Raw genomic sequence first — 17,824 nt, forward strand, 5'->3', positions numbered from 1 at the left:
CGTCCCCAAAGCCCCCCAGGTCTCCCCACGTGCACCGGATCTGCCCGCCCTGGGCCCGCCCGCGCCCGTGCCCCTGGCTCCCCCTCCCCCGGGCACCGGGAAATGCTGGCCACGGCCTGGTCCCCCCCCCACCACGGGGGCCACGTCCACCTCCCCCAGCCCTGCTTCCCGTCCCTCCTGGCCCCTTGCCCTGCCCCTTCCGGCGCCACCGCTGCTCTGCCACCTCCCCTCCCTCCCCCACGGGAAACAGGTTTCTTCTTGTGCCCGCTTATTGCTGGCACCCCAGAAACGAAGCTGGGCACGCCCGCAGGCCATTGGGAAGCAGCGGCCTCTACTCACGGAGGAAGCTGGGCCTTGGGAGCTGGACCGGCGACCTGCCCGCGGCCCGCACCCGGGGGCTCCGAGGGCTGAGCGCCAGCCTGTGTCGTTCCTCAGTGGACGGTCAAGTGAAACAGTGAAGCTGCACCGAAGTCTCCCCAACAAAATCAATGCCCCTGATACGCTCACAAAAGTCAAAATAAAGGAATGGATAATCAGGACACATGTTTAACTCAAAATATATTAAGATGCAACACTGTAATGATAGCTTATTGTTTAATAAAAATCAGGGGTCTCCAGTGGTATAATCTGGAAGCCAAACGTGCTACGACACTACTGGTGATGGATGGACTAAAGAAGGCACCGTGTGCAGAGCCCTCGGCGGAACCAGGCCTAAATAATCCATAACAAAGCATAATTTCTGTTTTGATTCATACAAAAAATTACAAAATATTCCCTGCCCCAAATTCTTATGTTACGGAAATGAAATGAAACCCTAGAATGAGGTGATTTTACAAAGGTATTAGACCGGAACATACAGTACAGCCGCCTTTAGGATGCAAGCAGCCTCGGGCCGGCGGGCTGCAGGCCGAGGTGCTGGTGCTGGTCTGGGGGCAGCTCTCCCGGGCCGCCGGGCCGCCCCCGGAGCCCCCGCCCCGCTCGCTGGTGCCCGGCCGGGTGGAGCCGCCCCGCGCAGGGCAGCCGCAGCGCCGCTCAGCAGCCGCCTCCTCTCCGCGCTACCGTGGGCAGGCGGTGCTGTTTCAGGCTAGGCTTGACGTCCTTCTGTGTGTCTGTCTGTTAAAGAAAGTGACAGACACTCAGCAGAGGCCGGGATGGGCGCGAGCACGGCGCCAGGGGAACCAGTGGGACGCCCACCTTCTGGTTTGGGCCAACACACTTCAGGGGTCTCAGCACCGGGACCTTCCGGGTCGCTCCGGGGGCAAACACGGGCTGCAGCGCTGGGCTGGAGTACGAGGACAGCTTGGTCACTCCCGACAGCTTGAGCTCGGGCAGTTCCGTCACGCAGGCTGGTCCGTGTCTCCTGCGATGGTCCTCCTCTTGCTTTAGGGGCTGTTTCTAGAAACAAAGCAAAGGTCAGATGAACATACGATGCTTTCCCCTTTGTGGGAATAGGAAAAGCAAAAGGGGCTCTTTTGTACTGCTTTTGCCTCATACAATTCCTTGACCGTGAGGCGTGACAGTGTGGTGACTGGACAACACGCACCGCGTCCCAGCCCCCCGGGAGTGCGGTGGCCGCTCCCTGGGCCGGGGCTGGGGCCACGGTGACGCTTCCCGCTCGGACTCCCTGAGGTCGGCCAAAGCGGCCTGCAGCCTGCTTCTGTGTGGCCAGTGCGCTAAGAACGGATTTCACATCTTCTAATAGTTGGAGAAAATTTCACGGCATGTGATTATGAGACTCCAGTTTCAGGGTCCACAGTTTTATTGAAATCCATCCCCACCATTCGTTTACGTATGGTCCGCAGTGCCACCAGCCAGAAGAGTGGGCAGTCGCGCCAGACGTGATGGCCGGCACAGCCTGAACCCTCACTCGGGGGCCCCGGCAGAGAGCGTGCGCCTCGGCTCTGCCACAGGGTGCCCGCGGCGGGTGCCAGCAGGAGAGACCCCAACAGCTGACCAAGAGGGAGAGGAGGCCCGGCAGGGAGGGCAGTTAGGGGCAAAGGGAGGGAGGCTCAGCCGGGGGGCGCGGGTGGGCTTCGTCCCCGGTTGGCGGCCTGAGCAGCTGAAAGGGAGCTGCCTTCATCCGCCGTTGGAGGGAAGGCACGGGGAGAGAGGCAGGTCTGGGCGGGAGACAGGAGATCGGGTCTGAGCAAGCCTGCCTTTTGGACATGCAGCCGGAGCCATCAAGCAGGTGGCTGGACACGGGGTCCGGATTTCTGGAAAGCAGCCCGGCTGCAGGTACACCTGCGTCCTCGGCTCCCAGCGCAGAGTGACACTCAACAGATGCTGGGCTGAGTGGGAAACGATGGAAGGCCACGGCTACCACAGGGCTTGGTGCCAGCCCACAACTGTAGAACTGGAGGAGCCGAGCAAAGGGGGGCCCCGCGGCACGTGAGAGAAAGGCGAAGCTATCGCGGGATGCAGCTATGGTTTCTACACCAAAAAGCGTGCGAGACCACCTCTGTGCCAGGCGGAGCGCTCCTCTGGGGCCTGCGGCTCTCGCAGGGGCTCCGTGGCCGAGTGGGGACGGTCACCAGGGCCAGTGCTGGCTTCCCGGTGCCCCGGCTAGGGTCCTCTGCGGGCACAACGCGGTGACGTCTGCCCGGTGCTTGGGCACCAGCCTGGCCCTGCGGCTGGGAGGATCCCAGCCCGCGACGCCGTGGACCTTAGCTGGTGGCGCAGAAAGGCCAGGAGCGCAGAGGTGCCGTCTGGCGCGGCAGCAGGTCGCTGACGGGCGCCCTTTCCAGGCAGATGTGGCACCTCCACAGGTGGCATCTGTGTCAGAGAGACACGGGACCCTGTGGGCATCCAGTCCCAGCTCGGACGGCCTGATCGCTCAGTACCTGCTTGCTGCCCTCCTGTGCCGGCTGCCAGTTGTTACTGAGTAGTTCCGGTGCCACCGGCCGCTTGGGGCAGAGAGCGGAGGCCTTCCTCCTGGGCCTGGCCGGAGCCTGCTTCTCAGCTGCCCTACAGGACGGAAGGGACAAGGGGCGCCTCTGCTGCGAACACGGCCGCCACAGGCCTCCTCTGTCTCCAGCGTGGGCTTGTGCCTGTCGCCCCTCCTCTCATCCACATGAGCCATATCCCGAGGAGCTTTTCCTTTCCTGTCTCAGCCTGACAGCCTCTGGGCTCCGGAGCCGTGGGCCCACCCCTGCCCAGTGACTCGAGGTTCGGGTCAAACGTCACCCATGTCACACACGCACGAGGGGACAGAGGGGTGGAGTCCGAAGCCCTCAGGGCAGGTACTTCCAATGGCAGGTGTCGCCCAACGCACGCACCCTGGAACCTCACAGCGAGCGAGCTCAGCCCGCTCCCCCTGCCGTGCGCCACGTGACCCTCCGGGGCTTAACACCACAGCCTTGGCATCAACCGCAAAGCAGCCACAGACCCTCCTTCCACCCTGCCGTGAAGCCACTAATCGCCTCCTTCTGGGAGAGGATACCAGGAAGGAGCGAGGTGCGGGTTCCCAGAGGGACCGGCACCGTTCCCGGGGACCAGCCACCCATCCGCGTGCCCGACGGGAACCCGGCAGGGCGCCTACCTCTGCTCTTGGAAGTAGGGATGCTGCAGGGCCTGGTGGGCGGTGATTCTCTCATCGGGGTCATAGGCCACCATTGCGTGCAGGAGGGAGAGGCATTGCGGGGACAAACTGGCTGTCAGGAGAGGTATTCCCGATCCCTTTTTAAAAGTAAAATCAAAACTCATAGCTCTCGACCTGTATTAAAAGCCCAATGATAATAAACGATCACGCCGTCATTTAGAGCACGTGGCCGGTCCAGCATCACGACCCTACAGGGACCTGCACTGAAGGTAACAGTTTACAATCTAAAAAGGGCAGGGGGCAGGGGGGCATAAAGCCCATAGAATACAAGATCCTCGTGGAGACCGTGGACTTTGGGTGAGAATGACGTGTCGGTGTAGGTTCGATGATAGCAGACATGCCACCCCGGGGCCGGTGCTGGTGGCCGGGAGGCTGTGCGCTGCGTGGGGCCAGGCGGTAGATGGGAAATCTTTGTACCTTCCGCTCAGTTCTTCTGTGAACCTAAAACCGCTCTAAAAAAATTAAGTCTGTTTTTTTTAAAAAGGGTGGGAGGTCGTGAAATCTGTTATGCTCTAAGTGTAAGAAAACTTTTTCTTGAGAAGACTAATACCACATTCCCACCAGAAAAGAATGAAATAAAGTTTTAAAAAAGAAGGAGAATCCAGCATGGTTGGCATCCCCTTACCTCCCTAGGGTTCTGGGAGCTGCTGGGTGCTGCCCCCCACCGAGTCCCCACCCCCGGGCTCAGCGTGGCCAGGGTGCCGGGCGGCGGCTCCCCACGGTCCGTGCGTGCAGCCTGTGCTGGGGGGCCTTTCCCACCCAAAGACCTCTGTGGCCGGAGTGAACATTCCGGGGACAAAACCCGACTGCCGGGCTCGCGGGGCTGTGAGGAGGCCCCTGGGGGCGACAGAGGCAGGGTGGTGGGGCGGCCTGGGGGGCTGCACTTACCGTTTGAACTTGGTGAGGGTCTTCCCAGCGGGCGTGCCAATGACGTCGTGGATCCTCGCGATCTGGTCCAGCTCGTTGGCTCCGGGGAAGAGGGGCTGCAGGCTGGGCGGGCGGCCAGGGCTGTGGTCAGGGCGGCGGCCTCCCAGCAGAGGGACCTCCAGCCCCCCGCCCGTGCTTGGGCCTTTCTCCTCCTACTGTCCCTACGGTTCGGTGTCTTTCTAAGGGACAGAGCCACACTCCCGTATCTGCACAGCAGGTGTCTCTGCCGGCTGAGAGATGAAAGCCCCCAGAGCCTCCTCACAGGCCCGGGGAGTTTTGTTGACAAAAATTCAGGCTGGGTCAGGTCGGGTTGTGTAGACAAATGAGGTCCGAGGAGCGTTTTGGTTTTGGAGCAGTCACGGATTTGGGAATTGTGGATAAAAGATTTTAGGCCCATAACACATTACAGGCCACAAAGAAGAGTTTAAAAACGTAGCTCTGACGGTAAGATGACTTCTATTCAGGGAAAACGGCAGGAGCTCAGGCCGCAGGGGAGAAGAGGAAACGCAGGGGAGCTGGACGGCTCTGAGGTGGGGCAGGCCAGGCACAGAGTGCAGTGAGCGAGGCTCAGCGTGGGCTGCCCCAGGCCCTGAGTGGATGCCGCCGGCACCAGCGCCTCTGACATCCCTCCAAACTGACTCAGGGACTTTAGCACGGGAGAAAAGATCATTTGTTGGTACTTTAGCATCACTGAAGTCACCACTCTCCTTTCCAAAAATAGCAGTCACTTATCAATACGAATGATCTAGAATCAGAAGGCGTGTCCCGAAGGGCCCAACGTCTGTATTTATCAAGGGGTCAGTTGAGCAGGCGGGACTGGATGACCCAGGTCCTGCCTGCACTGGGCTGTACCACCCTGATGTGCGTCACCCCGACGTTAAATCCACCCACCCATCCTGCGTGACCCACTACCAGCAGGTGCCGCCCCACCTCCTCCTGGGGCTTCTTCCACCCGGTGCCCCCGCCGCCGGTGGACGGGACAGGCCCTCCGCCCTTCCCGGGCCTCTGCCCTGGCCCTGCTGCGCCCAGCGGTGAAGCCCAAAGGCTGGGGGAGGGGAGGACGGTTAGGGCTGGGGCTTCCTGGCCTCCATCCAGCTCGCCCTCACTCCCGGGGCCAGAGCACCCCACCCGAAGGACTGCGCTCTGAGGGTAGACGGGGGGCACCGCTCGCACGCCGCCCCCACGGCAGGCCCCACGGGGCGGCAGGAAGCCCGCCTCGACTCTGTTCCTTCACCTGGCGTCATCAGCCCTATCGCTGGTGAGGCCAAATGGAGAGGCCCACCGACCCAGGGCCGGGCCGGGCCAGTGGGAAAGAAGTAACTGATGGTGTTCTTTCCTCCATACCCAGAAAGCAAGGAAAAGCGTTTGACACATTTCCTGTCGAGTTAAAAAACCACCACGACACCAGAAGGACTGTAAACTCTGCACCGTAGAGGGAGGGACTGGCGCGAAGCCACTGGACGGCCGAGCCCCGTGTGGACCGGCCTCAGGACCCTGACACAGCCCCCCCCCCCCCCCCCCCGCTAGCCCAGCAGCAGCTGCGACTCTGGCGCCACCTGGCCATCTCGTAGAGCACGCAGCCCGCGCTCCACAGGTCCATCTTGTAGGTGTAGAAGCCATCAGTGAGGAGACACTCTGGGGCTCGGTACCAGCGGGTGGAGATGTATTCCGTGTACGGCTGCCTAGAATAGATACTCCGGCAGGACCCGAAGTCCCCTAATTTCAGGACATCCTGCTGCAAGGGGGGAGAGAAGCAGGGACAAATAACATCTCATCAGGCAGCGATTGTAATACAAACCATTTCAAATATTTATGCACCAACGGGAAAATTCCTAGCACCTAAACTAGCTTGTAGAACGTAAAGTACTGCCTTTATAAGCACCTGAAATTGCCTCTAGCAGGTGAGGAAGCGGTATTTCTCTTCAGTGGAACACATTTACGAATATTCTGGCTATGTTTAACAGACATTTCAAAATGTCTACAGGTTCTGGAAATTTTTAAGTCGCAGCGTAAGTCTACAGATGAACTATACACCCTGGTCACATGCCCTGTTATGCCTCAAACTCCCCACCGCGTCCAGCGCTTCTGGCAGCTTGGTTCCCATTCGGGGGAGGCTGGGGGCCTGGCCTACACCACATGGGATCCTTGAAGGAAGTCAGACAGCCCAGGGAAACAGGTTTCAAAGTGTTCCTTCCATCTTCTCTACCTCTCACATTCAAGTAATAAAATTCATGCTGTCAATAAATTTGAAGCCTCTGGCACCTACAGCTAGAGCAAACACTAAACAGCAGTCCTCTTAGCCAGATTATCAAGAAACCTACGCTGACAGCCTTTTACCTCTGTTCCCATTCCCCAATACATTCAACAAAAATTACAAGGCATATTAAAAGGCAAGAAAAAATAGTCTGAAGAGACAAAGCATGCATCAAAACCAGACTCAGATATGGCGCGGGTTTTAGAATTTTAGAATTCCCAGACAGGAAATTTAAAATAACTATGATTAATTTGTTAAGGGCTCTAATGGAAAAAGAAGACAGCATGCAAGTTCAGATGGGAAACGTAAGCAGAGAGATGGAAACCCTAAGAAAAGCTCAAAAGGAAACACTAGAAATAAAAAACACAGTAACAGGGACTTGCCTGGTGGGACAGCGGTTAAGAATCCACCTGCCAACGCAGGGGACATGGGTTCAAGCCCTGGTCCAGGAAGATCTCATATGCCGCGGAGCAACTAAGCCCGTGCGCCACAACTACTGAGCCTGTGAGCCACAACTACTGAGCCCATGCGCGCCTAGAGCCCGGGCTCCGCAACAAGAGAAGCCACCGCAATGAGAAGCCCGTGCACCACACGAAGAGTAGCCCCCGCTCGCCACAACTGGAAAAAGCCGGCAGGCAGCAACAAAGACCCAATGCAGCCAAAAATAAAAAAAATTAAAAACAAACAAACAAAAAGCACCGTAACAAAAATTTTAAAAGACTTTGATAGACTCAACACAGCCAAGGAAAGAATCAGTGAGCTTGAAGATATGCCAATAGAAACTTCCCAAACTGAAATGCAAAGCAATAGAAGAACGTCAGAAACAAAACCGAACATCCAAGAACTGTGGGACAATTTCGAAAGGCGTGGTACACACACTACAATGTGGATGAACCTCAAAATAACGACGCTGAGTGAAAGCCAGACCAAAAAAGAGTACATGCTATGTAATTCCATTTATAGAACATTCTAGCTCGTCTTTGCCTGGGGACAAGGGACAGGGAGCAAGGACTACCAAAGGGCAAGAGGAGGCTTTCGGGGGTTTGGATTTGTTTGTGAAGTTGATTGCGATGATGGTTTCATGGGTGTACACATATGCCCAAACTGAGCAAATTGTACACTTTACACAGGTATAGTTTAAGGGCTTTCAAGTGAGACATATCAGAGCTCAAATCCTGCCTCTTCCACTTTTATATTTAGAGTGTTTAGAATGATAATTTAAATAGAGTTTATTTTTTGTATATAGTATAAGAAGGGTGCCTTTTTCCAGATGTACAGTTATGTTGATGGCATTTATTAAATTAACCACTTTTTTCCAAACTGGAAGGAAAAAAACAAACATGTTATAACAAACATGGTATCCATTGGGATTGAAAACATATCCAGTGAAAAGTTTTTATATTCTACCTTTATTCTGATATCAATTTTTCATATAAAAGATCTTACCTTTAGTAATATATTTTCTGGTTTTACATCTCTGTGAAATATTCCATTTCTGCATTCAATATAAAAGGAAGGATAGAATTAATTGTACCTCATTCATTCAAATTCTCTTATACTATATTCTTAATGAACGGTAATACATTTTATGAATTTGAAAGCTGCCAGGTCTCCAAGTGCCTACCTGTGCATGTGATCAAGGGATTTACACAACTGGTACATATAGTGCATAATCTTTTTTTCTGATAATGGGTGTCTTCTCCCTGTGCCATCAAGGAAATAGGCAAATATGGTTACCAATGAATGGTCCATATCCCCGTTTTTGAAACAAAAGATGGAATCCATTTTTATTTAGCAATGTGTGAAAATCTAACTTCCTCAGTGAAAAATAACCTGGAGTAGTTCTAGGAAATATGGAGTCTATCTACAAAATATGCCATTTAAAATTCTACATACTGGCATGATTTCGTTTAAAATCACAGAGCGCAAGGCCTTCGGATTGCAGTCAGAACAGTGCTGAGCGATCACCGCAAGGGCAGCTCGGGCCGGAGGTCCTAACACAGCCTCGGGTGGGCCTCCAGGGCACCCTCCTTCACGCTGATTATGAGCTCAAATCTAGGATTTTCCTCGGCTTCCTGGCTACACAGAGATCTCCGTCTTTAAGGGGATGGATCACGTTTTCTTAACCCAAGAAGACCAATGGCTGCTCTCACTTGCACAGCCACACGTTCCTCTGTCACAGAAGGAAGCAGTCACTGGGCGCCGGCTGACAGCGCCCTGCAGCAGCCTGTAATCTACACCTTCTCCCCTCCTGCAGCTTTCAGGATGCTCCGAAACTCTTAATACTACACTCCAGCATCAGAGCTGCCCTTGCTCTCGAAGGTGTCACATTTTACTTGATTTTAATATCAGAGGTATGTGTTTTTAAGTCATTAGGTTTTAAATCTGCAAAATACCCACTCTCACCTAACAACTCAAAAAACCACTTTCCCCTCCGTGAGCACATATCCCACTAGACATTTTTCATCCTAAGTTTGCAATTTCTGTCGAAAAATTAATGTATTCTTTTTCTCGCGTAACAAGACTGTTTATGTTAATAATAGAAAGTAATTTAAATTACAAAATGTCTATGTGCAATGAATTTTTTCCATGGCATACTATAATCTTTTTATTCTGTTTCACATAATTTATCATCAGTTTTCCAGAATTTAAACTGAAAGAATTAAAACTAAGACTTTGTCAGCTTCCCCCCGCTTGAGGAATTTTATCAATTATTATCTATACAAAGGTGAAAAGAAAGTAAGATTTCTATTCTCTGTCACACGCGAGGCTGGACGAAGCTTCGTGAGGCTCGGTCCTCATCGGGCAGGGGGTCTCACTGCCCACTGACTAGCCCGGCTCTCCAGACCCCCCTCGGCAGACTCCCTCCCAGCACAGGGCTCTCAGGACCCAGGAGCACCGAGTCCCCTGGGGGCTTGTGAAGATACAGAATGCTCCCCATCCTCACCCCCGGCATTCCTGGTTCAGTAGGTCTGCGGCGGGGCCCCAAAAGCTGCCTTTCCAGCAAGTTCTCAGAATGGGCCGCCAGGCCTGGTCCCTCACCTTGGGAACTGCGCCCCATCATATCCCGCTTGTTTATCGAAGGCTCCAGCCACATTCACTTGGGGACGTTTCTGCACGCGCCCCCAAAGCTCTCCTGCTGCATGTTGTACTCATGCTGCTCTGTTCCTAGACGCACCCTTCCCAGCCATGTCCACACGTCCACATCTCATAGCATAAAACTGCCATTACAGTCATCTGAACTTGAACTCAGAAAAGGTGGACTCTTTTAGGAAAAGTCTAATCCATCCAATCTTCATAAGCACCTAGGGATCTTTTAAAAAGTAGACTCCAAGGCCCAAACCTAGACCCAGTGAACCACAAATCCAGGCGGGTGGGCCAGGAATCTGCATTTACGGCTGCCTTCAGTCCCCAGTGGCGGAGGGCTCTTTGGATGCCTGCCCTTCCTTTCCTCCTGGGCCTCCCCCGCTCCACCCGTTCACAGCCGTGGGGCAAGGCCATGACGCCCTCCCCTGTCCTCCGTGAGAGTCCTGCCTGCACACGGGGGCTCCTAGTGGACAGAGGTGCCCTCATGAACCACGTGGGCCACTGGTCAGAACAACAGGAGTCCACACCCTTGACAAGGAGGGGACTGACCACTGACTTTCACACTATTTTCCCAAAACAAGATCCTAACTCGCCAGGCCCAAGACTGCAGCTGGTTCCCACCAGATTCTTGTTCACAAACATCTTGAAACAAATACACATAGTACAATTAATAAACCACTCTGAAGTTCCTTGTATGACCCTTTACTGAATGCCAGCAGACTGCAAACAGTATTTATCTCTTTTGGCTCTCCCGACCAAATTAATTTTCCCAAGTTAATTTTTACCCAATATTCTCATTAAGAAGGTACTAAAAAACGTCATATACAATACCAGCAATGTAAAAAATCTGAAGTGAACACAATGATTAACTATGGCATTGGCTGTCAGTACTAACAGAAGGAAAAGGGCCTCCTGTGTAGCCGGCATTGTAATAGAATATCCAGCACACTGCCTTCCCACAAGAGACCCTGTACCCAGGCCTGTGCCTGGCTTTCCTAGTCAGGCTTGGGGGTGCATTCTGGGTCCACCATGGCACAGCCAAATGCCCACAGTCTACACTTGGGCCCGGAGGCTATGCCCGGCGGCACCGTGTGAGCACGTGTCTGCCATCGGTGTTTTCCAAAGGAGAGCCTTGCCTGATGGCACCCTGTTCTGAGAGGAGTTACAGGGAGCAGGTGGGGTGTCAGACTCAGCATGGAGCTGGAGCCACCGCCAGCACCCCTCTCGCAACAAGACACAATTCAAGGAGGGGTCCTCCCAGCTCTGCTCTTTGAAGCTGGCTCGTCTCAGGCAAGGGCTCTAACTTCTTGGAAGTTCAACTGCCTCACCTCTGTAATGGAGTTGAGCTCACAGAACCAGGAAGAGCAAATGCAGGAACACAGAGCAAGCACACTATAAACTGTAAAGTAATAATGATGATGATGGTGATGACAGCAGTTGACCTCGACTGAAGGCCACGCAAGCCAGCACTGCTCCAAACACCTCACACATATTATTACTCCTCACAACAACCCTAAGAGTCAGACACTATGATTATCCCCATTTTCTAGACAAGGACTAAGGCTCAAAGAGCCTAACCAGGACCTACCATCATGAAATGCACACGGCACTGGGCACGCTCTACCCAGTGTGTTGACGTGGGACATCCAAGCTGCGTCAACACAGCCAAACTGGAACGGCGCTTCCCAGAAGCACCAGCATGAAAAGTAACAGGATGGGCTTCCCTGGTGGTGCAGCGGTTAAGAATCCGCCTGCCAATGCAGGGGACACGGGTTCGAGCCCTGGTCCAGGAAGATCCCACATGCCGCGGAGCAACTAAGCCCGTGAGCCACAACTACTGAGCCTGTGCGTTGCAACTACTGAAGCCCGCACGCCTAGAGCTCGTGCTCCGCAACAAGAGAAGCCACCGCAATGAGAAGCCCACACACTGCAACGAAGAGTAGCCCCCGCTCGCCGCAACTAGAGAAAGCCCGCGCGCAGCAACGAAGACCCAACGCAGCCAAAAATAAATAAATAAAATAAATTTATTAAAAAAAGAAAGGAAATGAATGAGCATTCTGCAATACAGGGGGCTTCATAAGAATGCAAACAGGAGGAGGTTCCCTCTCAGAGGGATTATCTGAGCAGCGAGCCCTGCCTCATGCTGAAGCATAGCGTAGAATGTCCAGCAGCAGCAGAGCCGGGAAAGGCGCTAGAAGGGGACAGGCTTGAGGAAGGGCTGAGCTGCCGCCGCCCTCTGCGCCCTCCTCACCGCGTCACCCAGCCGGCCTGAACGCCTCGTGGCTCTGCTCGTTCGCAGCTGAGTTCTGAGCAGACAAGACTGCCAGAGAAACACCTCCCGTGAGTACTGTACGTTTACAGCCCAGTACCATATATTTAGATGCAACTACTGCACGAATGATTTTGAGAACTAAAACAAATATATGGGAACTACAAGCTTTAAAAGATCTTAGATTAGCTTTGAAATTATTCTACGTACCTCGTATTAGTTCATAAATATTCATGTCCATAAGTTCACATATTAGTGCAAGAGAACCAGATTTTCTGTCACTGAAGAAGAAAGCAGGTTTTTAAAATGTTTTTTTTTCTTGTCTTCATCAGAAAAAATAATCAAATATTTAATTCATTTGTAAACACTTCTGATAAACACAAAGCACTCCTACATCAGACAAAGTCCAAAGTGTAATGATTGAAACAGCAGAAGTTTTGATTTTTAATCAACGTTTCAGGCAAAAGTAATTTTAAATAATAGTAAAACCCTACTTCAGGCAAAAATTCTAAAAGCCCCCCTCCCCACAATTTTTAAAGAGAAGAGTCTTGAAAATAGAAAAGTAACTATCAGCAGAAAGAAGAAATGAGGTTTGAGGAGCTGCAGAAGCAAAACAAAGTAGGATTTGATTCACGCTCTGTGGCTGCAAGTTTAGTTTTAATTTACCTAAATGACTTCCATGTGATTGGGATACATCAGTGCAGGGAGCAAAACCCAAAATCCAGCCGAGACAAAAGGGAGGAAGGTGAGTCACATCATGCCCCTGCAGTGTCACCCCCGGGCCCTGCTCCAGGCGCCCCTGGTGGGGCTGGAACGGGTCCCCGCTGTCACTCAGGACTGTCAGGAGGCCCACGTGCAACCGTGCACAGAAGTGCTTTGCAGAGTGCACATAAAGCACCCTCAGCACAGGCAGGGCTGTGAGCGTCACACGCAGACTGCGGTCTCTGGACCTGGCCCCAACTAATGGCTCAGAGCACGCGGGCCAGGACGCCACACAGCCATGACAAGACATTGCATTTTGAGTTTAGAACTGTTCAGCCTCCTGATTAAAATCTCCTGCACTTTAACGGTCAGAGGCTGCGGTTTCTCAGCTGGTTGTACAGGCCAGGCTTCCTGCTGAGGGGTGCAGTCTCAGAGGTCCAGGCCAGGACCCCAGCCCCAGCCCCTGGCAGACAAGCCCCTCCAGACAAGCTGTGCTCTGCCTTCTTCATCAACAGGTAAACCTTACGGAAGTTACTCTATAATTAGAACAGAAATTAAAAATCCCCCGATTTTGTCATAATCCCCAATTATGTCAATTGTAGTAAGAAAGACTGCATGAGACCACACAGAGATGGCAAGTGGCAGCAATAAAGTGCAGTCCCTGAAAGAGGACAACAGGGGCTTTCCCAGTAGGTCACAACTCACACTCGGATGCCCAGGGCCACCATCGTCTACACAGAAGCCCAATTGCTACAGGAGAGGAACCGTTTGAATGTTGTTTGCTTTTATGAGGTGGAGTCACTGAAATGAAGGCCTTTCCACATTAGGACTCAGATACAGACACTGGTCCAAATAAGTAAGTGACTTAAGATAAAACAAAAATTATTATTCTCTGAGCTACAAAGCAAATATTTAAAATGTCTCCCATGGTTTTCTTTCTTAAAAAGAGATTTAATAATTATCATCAAATTTAGATAATGTTTAAAGCCCCGAATATACTTACAAAACCACTTCGTGCAACGTAAGAATGTTTGGGTGAGGATTCAGGTGCCTCAGTGCTTGTATCTCTCGTAGATTGTTCACTTGCTCAATACTATTGTGTAGGTAAAAATAAATAACTAATTTATAATTCAGGTCAACTTTAAAATCAGGGTTATCAAATCATTATTTATTGTCTACAATCACAACTGAAAAACTCACAAATATTTCAAGCAAGTTAATCAGATTTTATTTCTCCCATTAGCAGCTGATCTTAAGCATATCTCATTTCTACATTATCTTATAAAAATCAAGGTTCTTATAGCTTTGGACATATATTCAAACTTTTCCCATCTAAGTTCCTGAAAGAATACCTTGGTAGTTTCTCTTACAATTAATAAATATAGAAACAGATACTGAAATTTCCTATTAATCAGTTTATAGGAACTAACTGAGCAATGTAAATACCACCGGAAAATAAACATTTCACGTTCAGACCCAGTCTTTTATTTTTTTTTTTGAGATAAATATTTTAACTCAATATTTTTTTTAATTACTTTTTTAACATCTTTATTGGAGTATAATTGCTTTACAATGTTGTGTTAGTTTCTGCTGTATAACAAAGTGAATCAGCTATACATATACATACATCCCCATAACTCCTCCCTCTTGTGTCTCCCTCCCACCCTCCCTATCCCACCCCTCTAGGTGGACACAAAGCACCGAGCTAATCTCCCTGTGCTATGCGGCTGCTTCCCACTAGCTAACTATTTTACATTTGGTAGTGTATATATGTCCATGCCACTCTCTCACTTCGTCCCAGTTTACCCTTCCCCCTCCCCGTGTCCTCAAGTCCATTCTCTGGTAGGTCTGTGTCTTTATTCCTGTCCTGCCCCTAGGTTCTTCAGAACATTTTTTTTTTTTTTTTTAGATTCCATATATATGTGTTAGCATACAGTATTTGTTTTTCTCTTTCTGACTTACTTCACTCTGTATGACAGTCTCTAGGTCCATCCACCTCACTACAAATAACTCAATTTCGTTCCTTTTTATGGCTGAGTAATATTCCATTGTGTATATGTGCCACATCTTCTTTATCCATTCATCTGTCGATGGACACTTAGGTTGCTTCCATGTCCTGGCTATTGTAAATAGAGCTGCAATGAACATTGTGGTACATGACTCTTTGAATTATGGTTTTCTCAGGGTATATGCCCAGTAGTGGGATTGTTGGGTCGTATGGTAGTTCTATTTTTAGTTTTTTGAGGAACCTCCATACTGTTCTCCATAGTGGCTGTATCAATTTACATTCCCACCAAGAGTGCAAGAGGGTTCCCTTTTCTCCACACCCTCTCCAGCATTTATTGTTTGTAGATTTTCTGATGATGGTCATTCTGACCGGTGTGAGGTGATACCTCATTGTAGCTTTGATTTGCATTTCTCTAATGATTAGTGATGTTGAGCATCCTTTCATGTGTTTGTTGGCAATCTGTATATCTTCTTCGGAGAAATGTCTATTTAGGTCTTATGCCCATTTTTGTACTGGGTTGTTTGTTTTTTTGATATTGAACTGCATGAGCTGCTTGTATACTTTGGAGATTAATCCTTTGTCAGTTGCTTCGTTTGCAAATATTTTCTCCCATTCTGAGGGTTGTCTTTTCGTCTTGTTTATGGTTTCCTTTGCTGTGCAAAAGCTTTTAAGTTTCATTAGGTCCCATTTGTTTATTTTTGTTTTTATTTCCATTTCTCTAGGAGGTGGCAGACCCAGTCTTCTTTCTTATCTTTAATGAAGGCTGTACATTTTTTCAATGTCATTCACCTGGGGAGAGGTGTTCTCTTGGCAGGTGTGTCTTACTGCGGGCTTTGCTTTATGAAGACTGCTCTGCCTGCCACCACGTTCACATCCCAAATTACAATACAAGTAATAGAGGCTGACGGCCTGAGGCTGGCTGTCACCACCCTCCAGACTGACTCTTACAAGAGACCCCCTTCCCCACGGCTGGGCCCATGGGGTCATACCCAGTCGAATGACTCCATCCACCAGAGACTTAGTTCCCTGACCAGGGATCGAACCCGGGCCCACAGCAATGAAAGCACCGAGTCCTAACCACTGGACCACTGGGGAATTCTTAGAAAGTAAGTTTTTCTAACCAATCGAATCTGTAGGAAGAAAGTCCTCAAGGTAAAGGGGGAAAGGAAGTGGTTTTATTCCTATTAGATAAAATAGATTTCACAATAAGGATTGTTACCAGGTATGATTTCAAGATGATATAAAGGGCAGTACATCAGGAAGACATGACAATTATAAATGTGTATTTCTAAATAATAGAGGTTCAATATACAAGATGTAAAACTGACAGAACTAAAGTAAGAGAGTTGGAGATTTCAACACCCCTCTACCATAACTGATAGAATAATCATTCAAAAAATCAGTAAAGATACAGAAGATCCTGACAGCATTATTAACCACCCTGACCTAACTAACATTTATATAACAGTATATTCAACACCTACAGATAAAATATGTTTTTCAAGTATATATGGAACACTCACTCAGAGGAACAAGATGCTGGACCAAAAGATAAATCTCAATAAATTTCAAAATGCTGAAGACTTATGGAACATGTTCTCTGACCACAATGGAATTAAATTAGAAATCACGAACAGTAAGCAATCTAGAAAATTCCTAAATATTTGCAAATTACATAACACACTTGTAAATAACCCATGGGTAAAGAAGAAATCACAAGGGAAATTAGAAAACATTTCCAAGCAAGTAGTAAAGAAAGCACTTTTCAAAATGTATAGGAGGCAGGTAAAACAACACTTAGAAGAATACTTATGGCTTTAAACACTTATGTTAGAAAGGAAGAAATGGTTAAAATCAATGGTCTAAGTTTTTGCCTTAAGAAGGCAGAATAAGAAGAGCAAATTAAATCCAAAGTAAGTTGAAGAAAAGCAATTATAGGGCTTCCCTGGCAGCGCAGTGGTTGGGAATTTGCCTGCCACCGCAGGGGACACGGGTTGGAGCCCTGGTCCAGGAAGATCCCACATGCCGCGGAGCAACTAAGCCCATGCGCCACAACTACTGAGCCTGCACTCTAGAGCTCGTGAGCCACAACTACTGAGCCTGAGTGCCACAACTACTGAAGCCCATGCGCCTAGAGCCCGTGCTCCGCAACAAGAGAAGCCACCACAACAAGAAGCCCGGGCACCGCAATGAAGAGCAGCCTCCGCTCGCCGCAACTAGAGAAAGCTTGCGCACAGCAACGAAGACCCAACACAGCCAAAAATAAATCAGTTAATTTGAAAAAAGAAAAGCAATAATAAAGAGCAGAAATCAATGAAATACAAAACAGACAAACAATAGAGAAAATTGACAAAGCTCAAAGTTGGTTCTTTGAAAAGATTAGTAAAACTGATAAACTTCCAGCAAGACCAATGGAGGAAAAAAAGACAAAAAACACAATACAACCAACTGATATCAGGAATGAAAGAGGGGATATCGCAACAGATAAATATTGAAAAGAGAAGGGAGTATTATGAACTGTATGCCAATAAATAGGACAATTTAGGTTAAATGGACAAATTCCTTGAAAAACATAATTACCAAATCTGACATGAAATAAAATTGAAAATCAAAATAGCCCTATGTTTATCAAAGAAGCTGAATTTGTTATTGAAAGTCTCTGCACAGGTGATAGAAGTGTTCGAAAATGGTATTATGGTGATAGTTGCACAAATGCACAAATTTCCTAAAATTCACAATGGGTGGATTTTATGATATGCAAATTATATCTCAATAAAGCTTTAAAAAATCTTACAAAAATCCAAATTATTTGGCGTTGTTCTATTTGATTGTTGACTGTTCCATGGTGCGATGTACCATGTTATCACCCATTCCACTACTTCATTTTGTTTCCAGCTTACTGTAACAAACACTGTAGGGGGATGGGAGTGAAAGCTCCCCACAAAGAAAACTTCTAGGCCCGGTGAATTATTTTAAACA

General features: G+C 49.6%; 1 protein-coding gene across 3 annotated transcripts in view; it reads right to left on the bottom strand.

Moving 5' to 3' along the window:
- Positions 1 to 598: 598 nt before the first annotated feature.
- The window catches only part of MOK (MOK protein kinase), a 49,290-nt gene continuing 32,064 nt past the window's right edge, over positions 599 to 17,824 (bottom strand). The window contains exons 3-12 of one of the 3 annotated variants that reach the window (XM_036841135.1): positions 13,841 to 13,930; positions 12,346 to 12,416; positions 8,404 to 8,482; positions 8,226 to 8,274; positions 6,082 to 6,260; positions 4,487 to 4,588; positions 3,539 to 3,712; positions 2,841 to 2,964; positions 1,195 to 1,395; positions 599 to 1,113 (exon numbers count right to left, since the gene is read on the bottom strand). In XM_036841135.1, the coding sequence (XP_036697030.1) occupies positions 1,033 to 1,113; positions 1,195 to 1,395; positions 2,841 to 2,964; positions 3,539 to 3,712; positions 4,487 to 4,588; positions 6,082 to 6,260; positions 8,226 to 8,274; positions 8,404 to 8,482; positions 12,346 to 12,416; positions 13,841 to 13,930 (1,150 nt within the window). In that variant the 3' untranslated portion in view covers positions 599 to 1,032. Of the gene's footprint in view, positions 1,114 to 1,194; positions 1,396 to 2,840; positions 2,965 to 3,538; positions 3,713 to 4,486; positions 4,589 to 6,081; positions 6,261 to 8,225; positions 8,275 to 8,403; positions 8,483 to 12,345; positions 12,417 to 13,840; positions 13,931 to 17,824 lie in introns of those variants that run through there. The other 2 variants (XM_036841152.1, XM_036841144.1) reach the window with 2 other exon arrangements.

This window comes from Balaenoptera musculus, chromosome 2 (assembly GCF_009873245.2).
Source record: "Balaenoptera musculus isolate JJ_BM4_2016_0621 chromosome 2, mBalMus1.pri.v3, whole genome shotgun sequence".
Classification (NCBI taxonomy): Eukaryota; Metazoa; Chordata; class Mammalia; order Artiodactyla; family Balaenopteridae; genus Balaenoptera; species Balaenoptera musculus.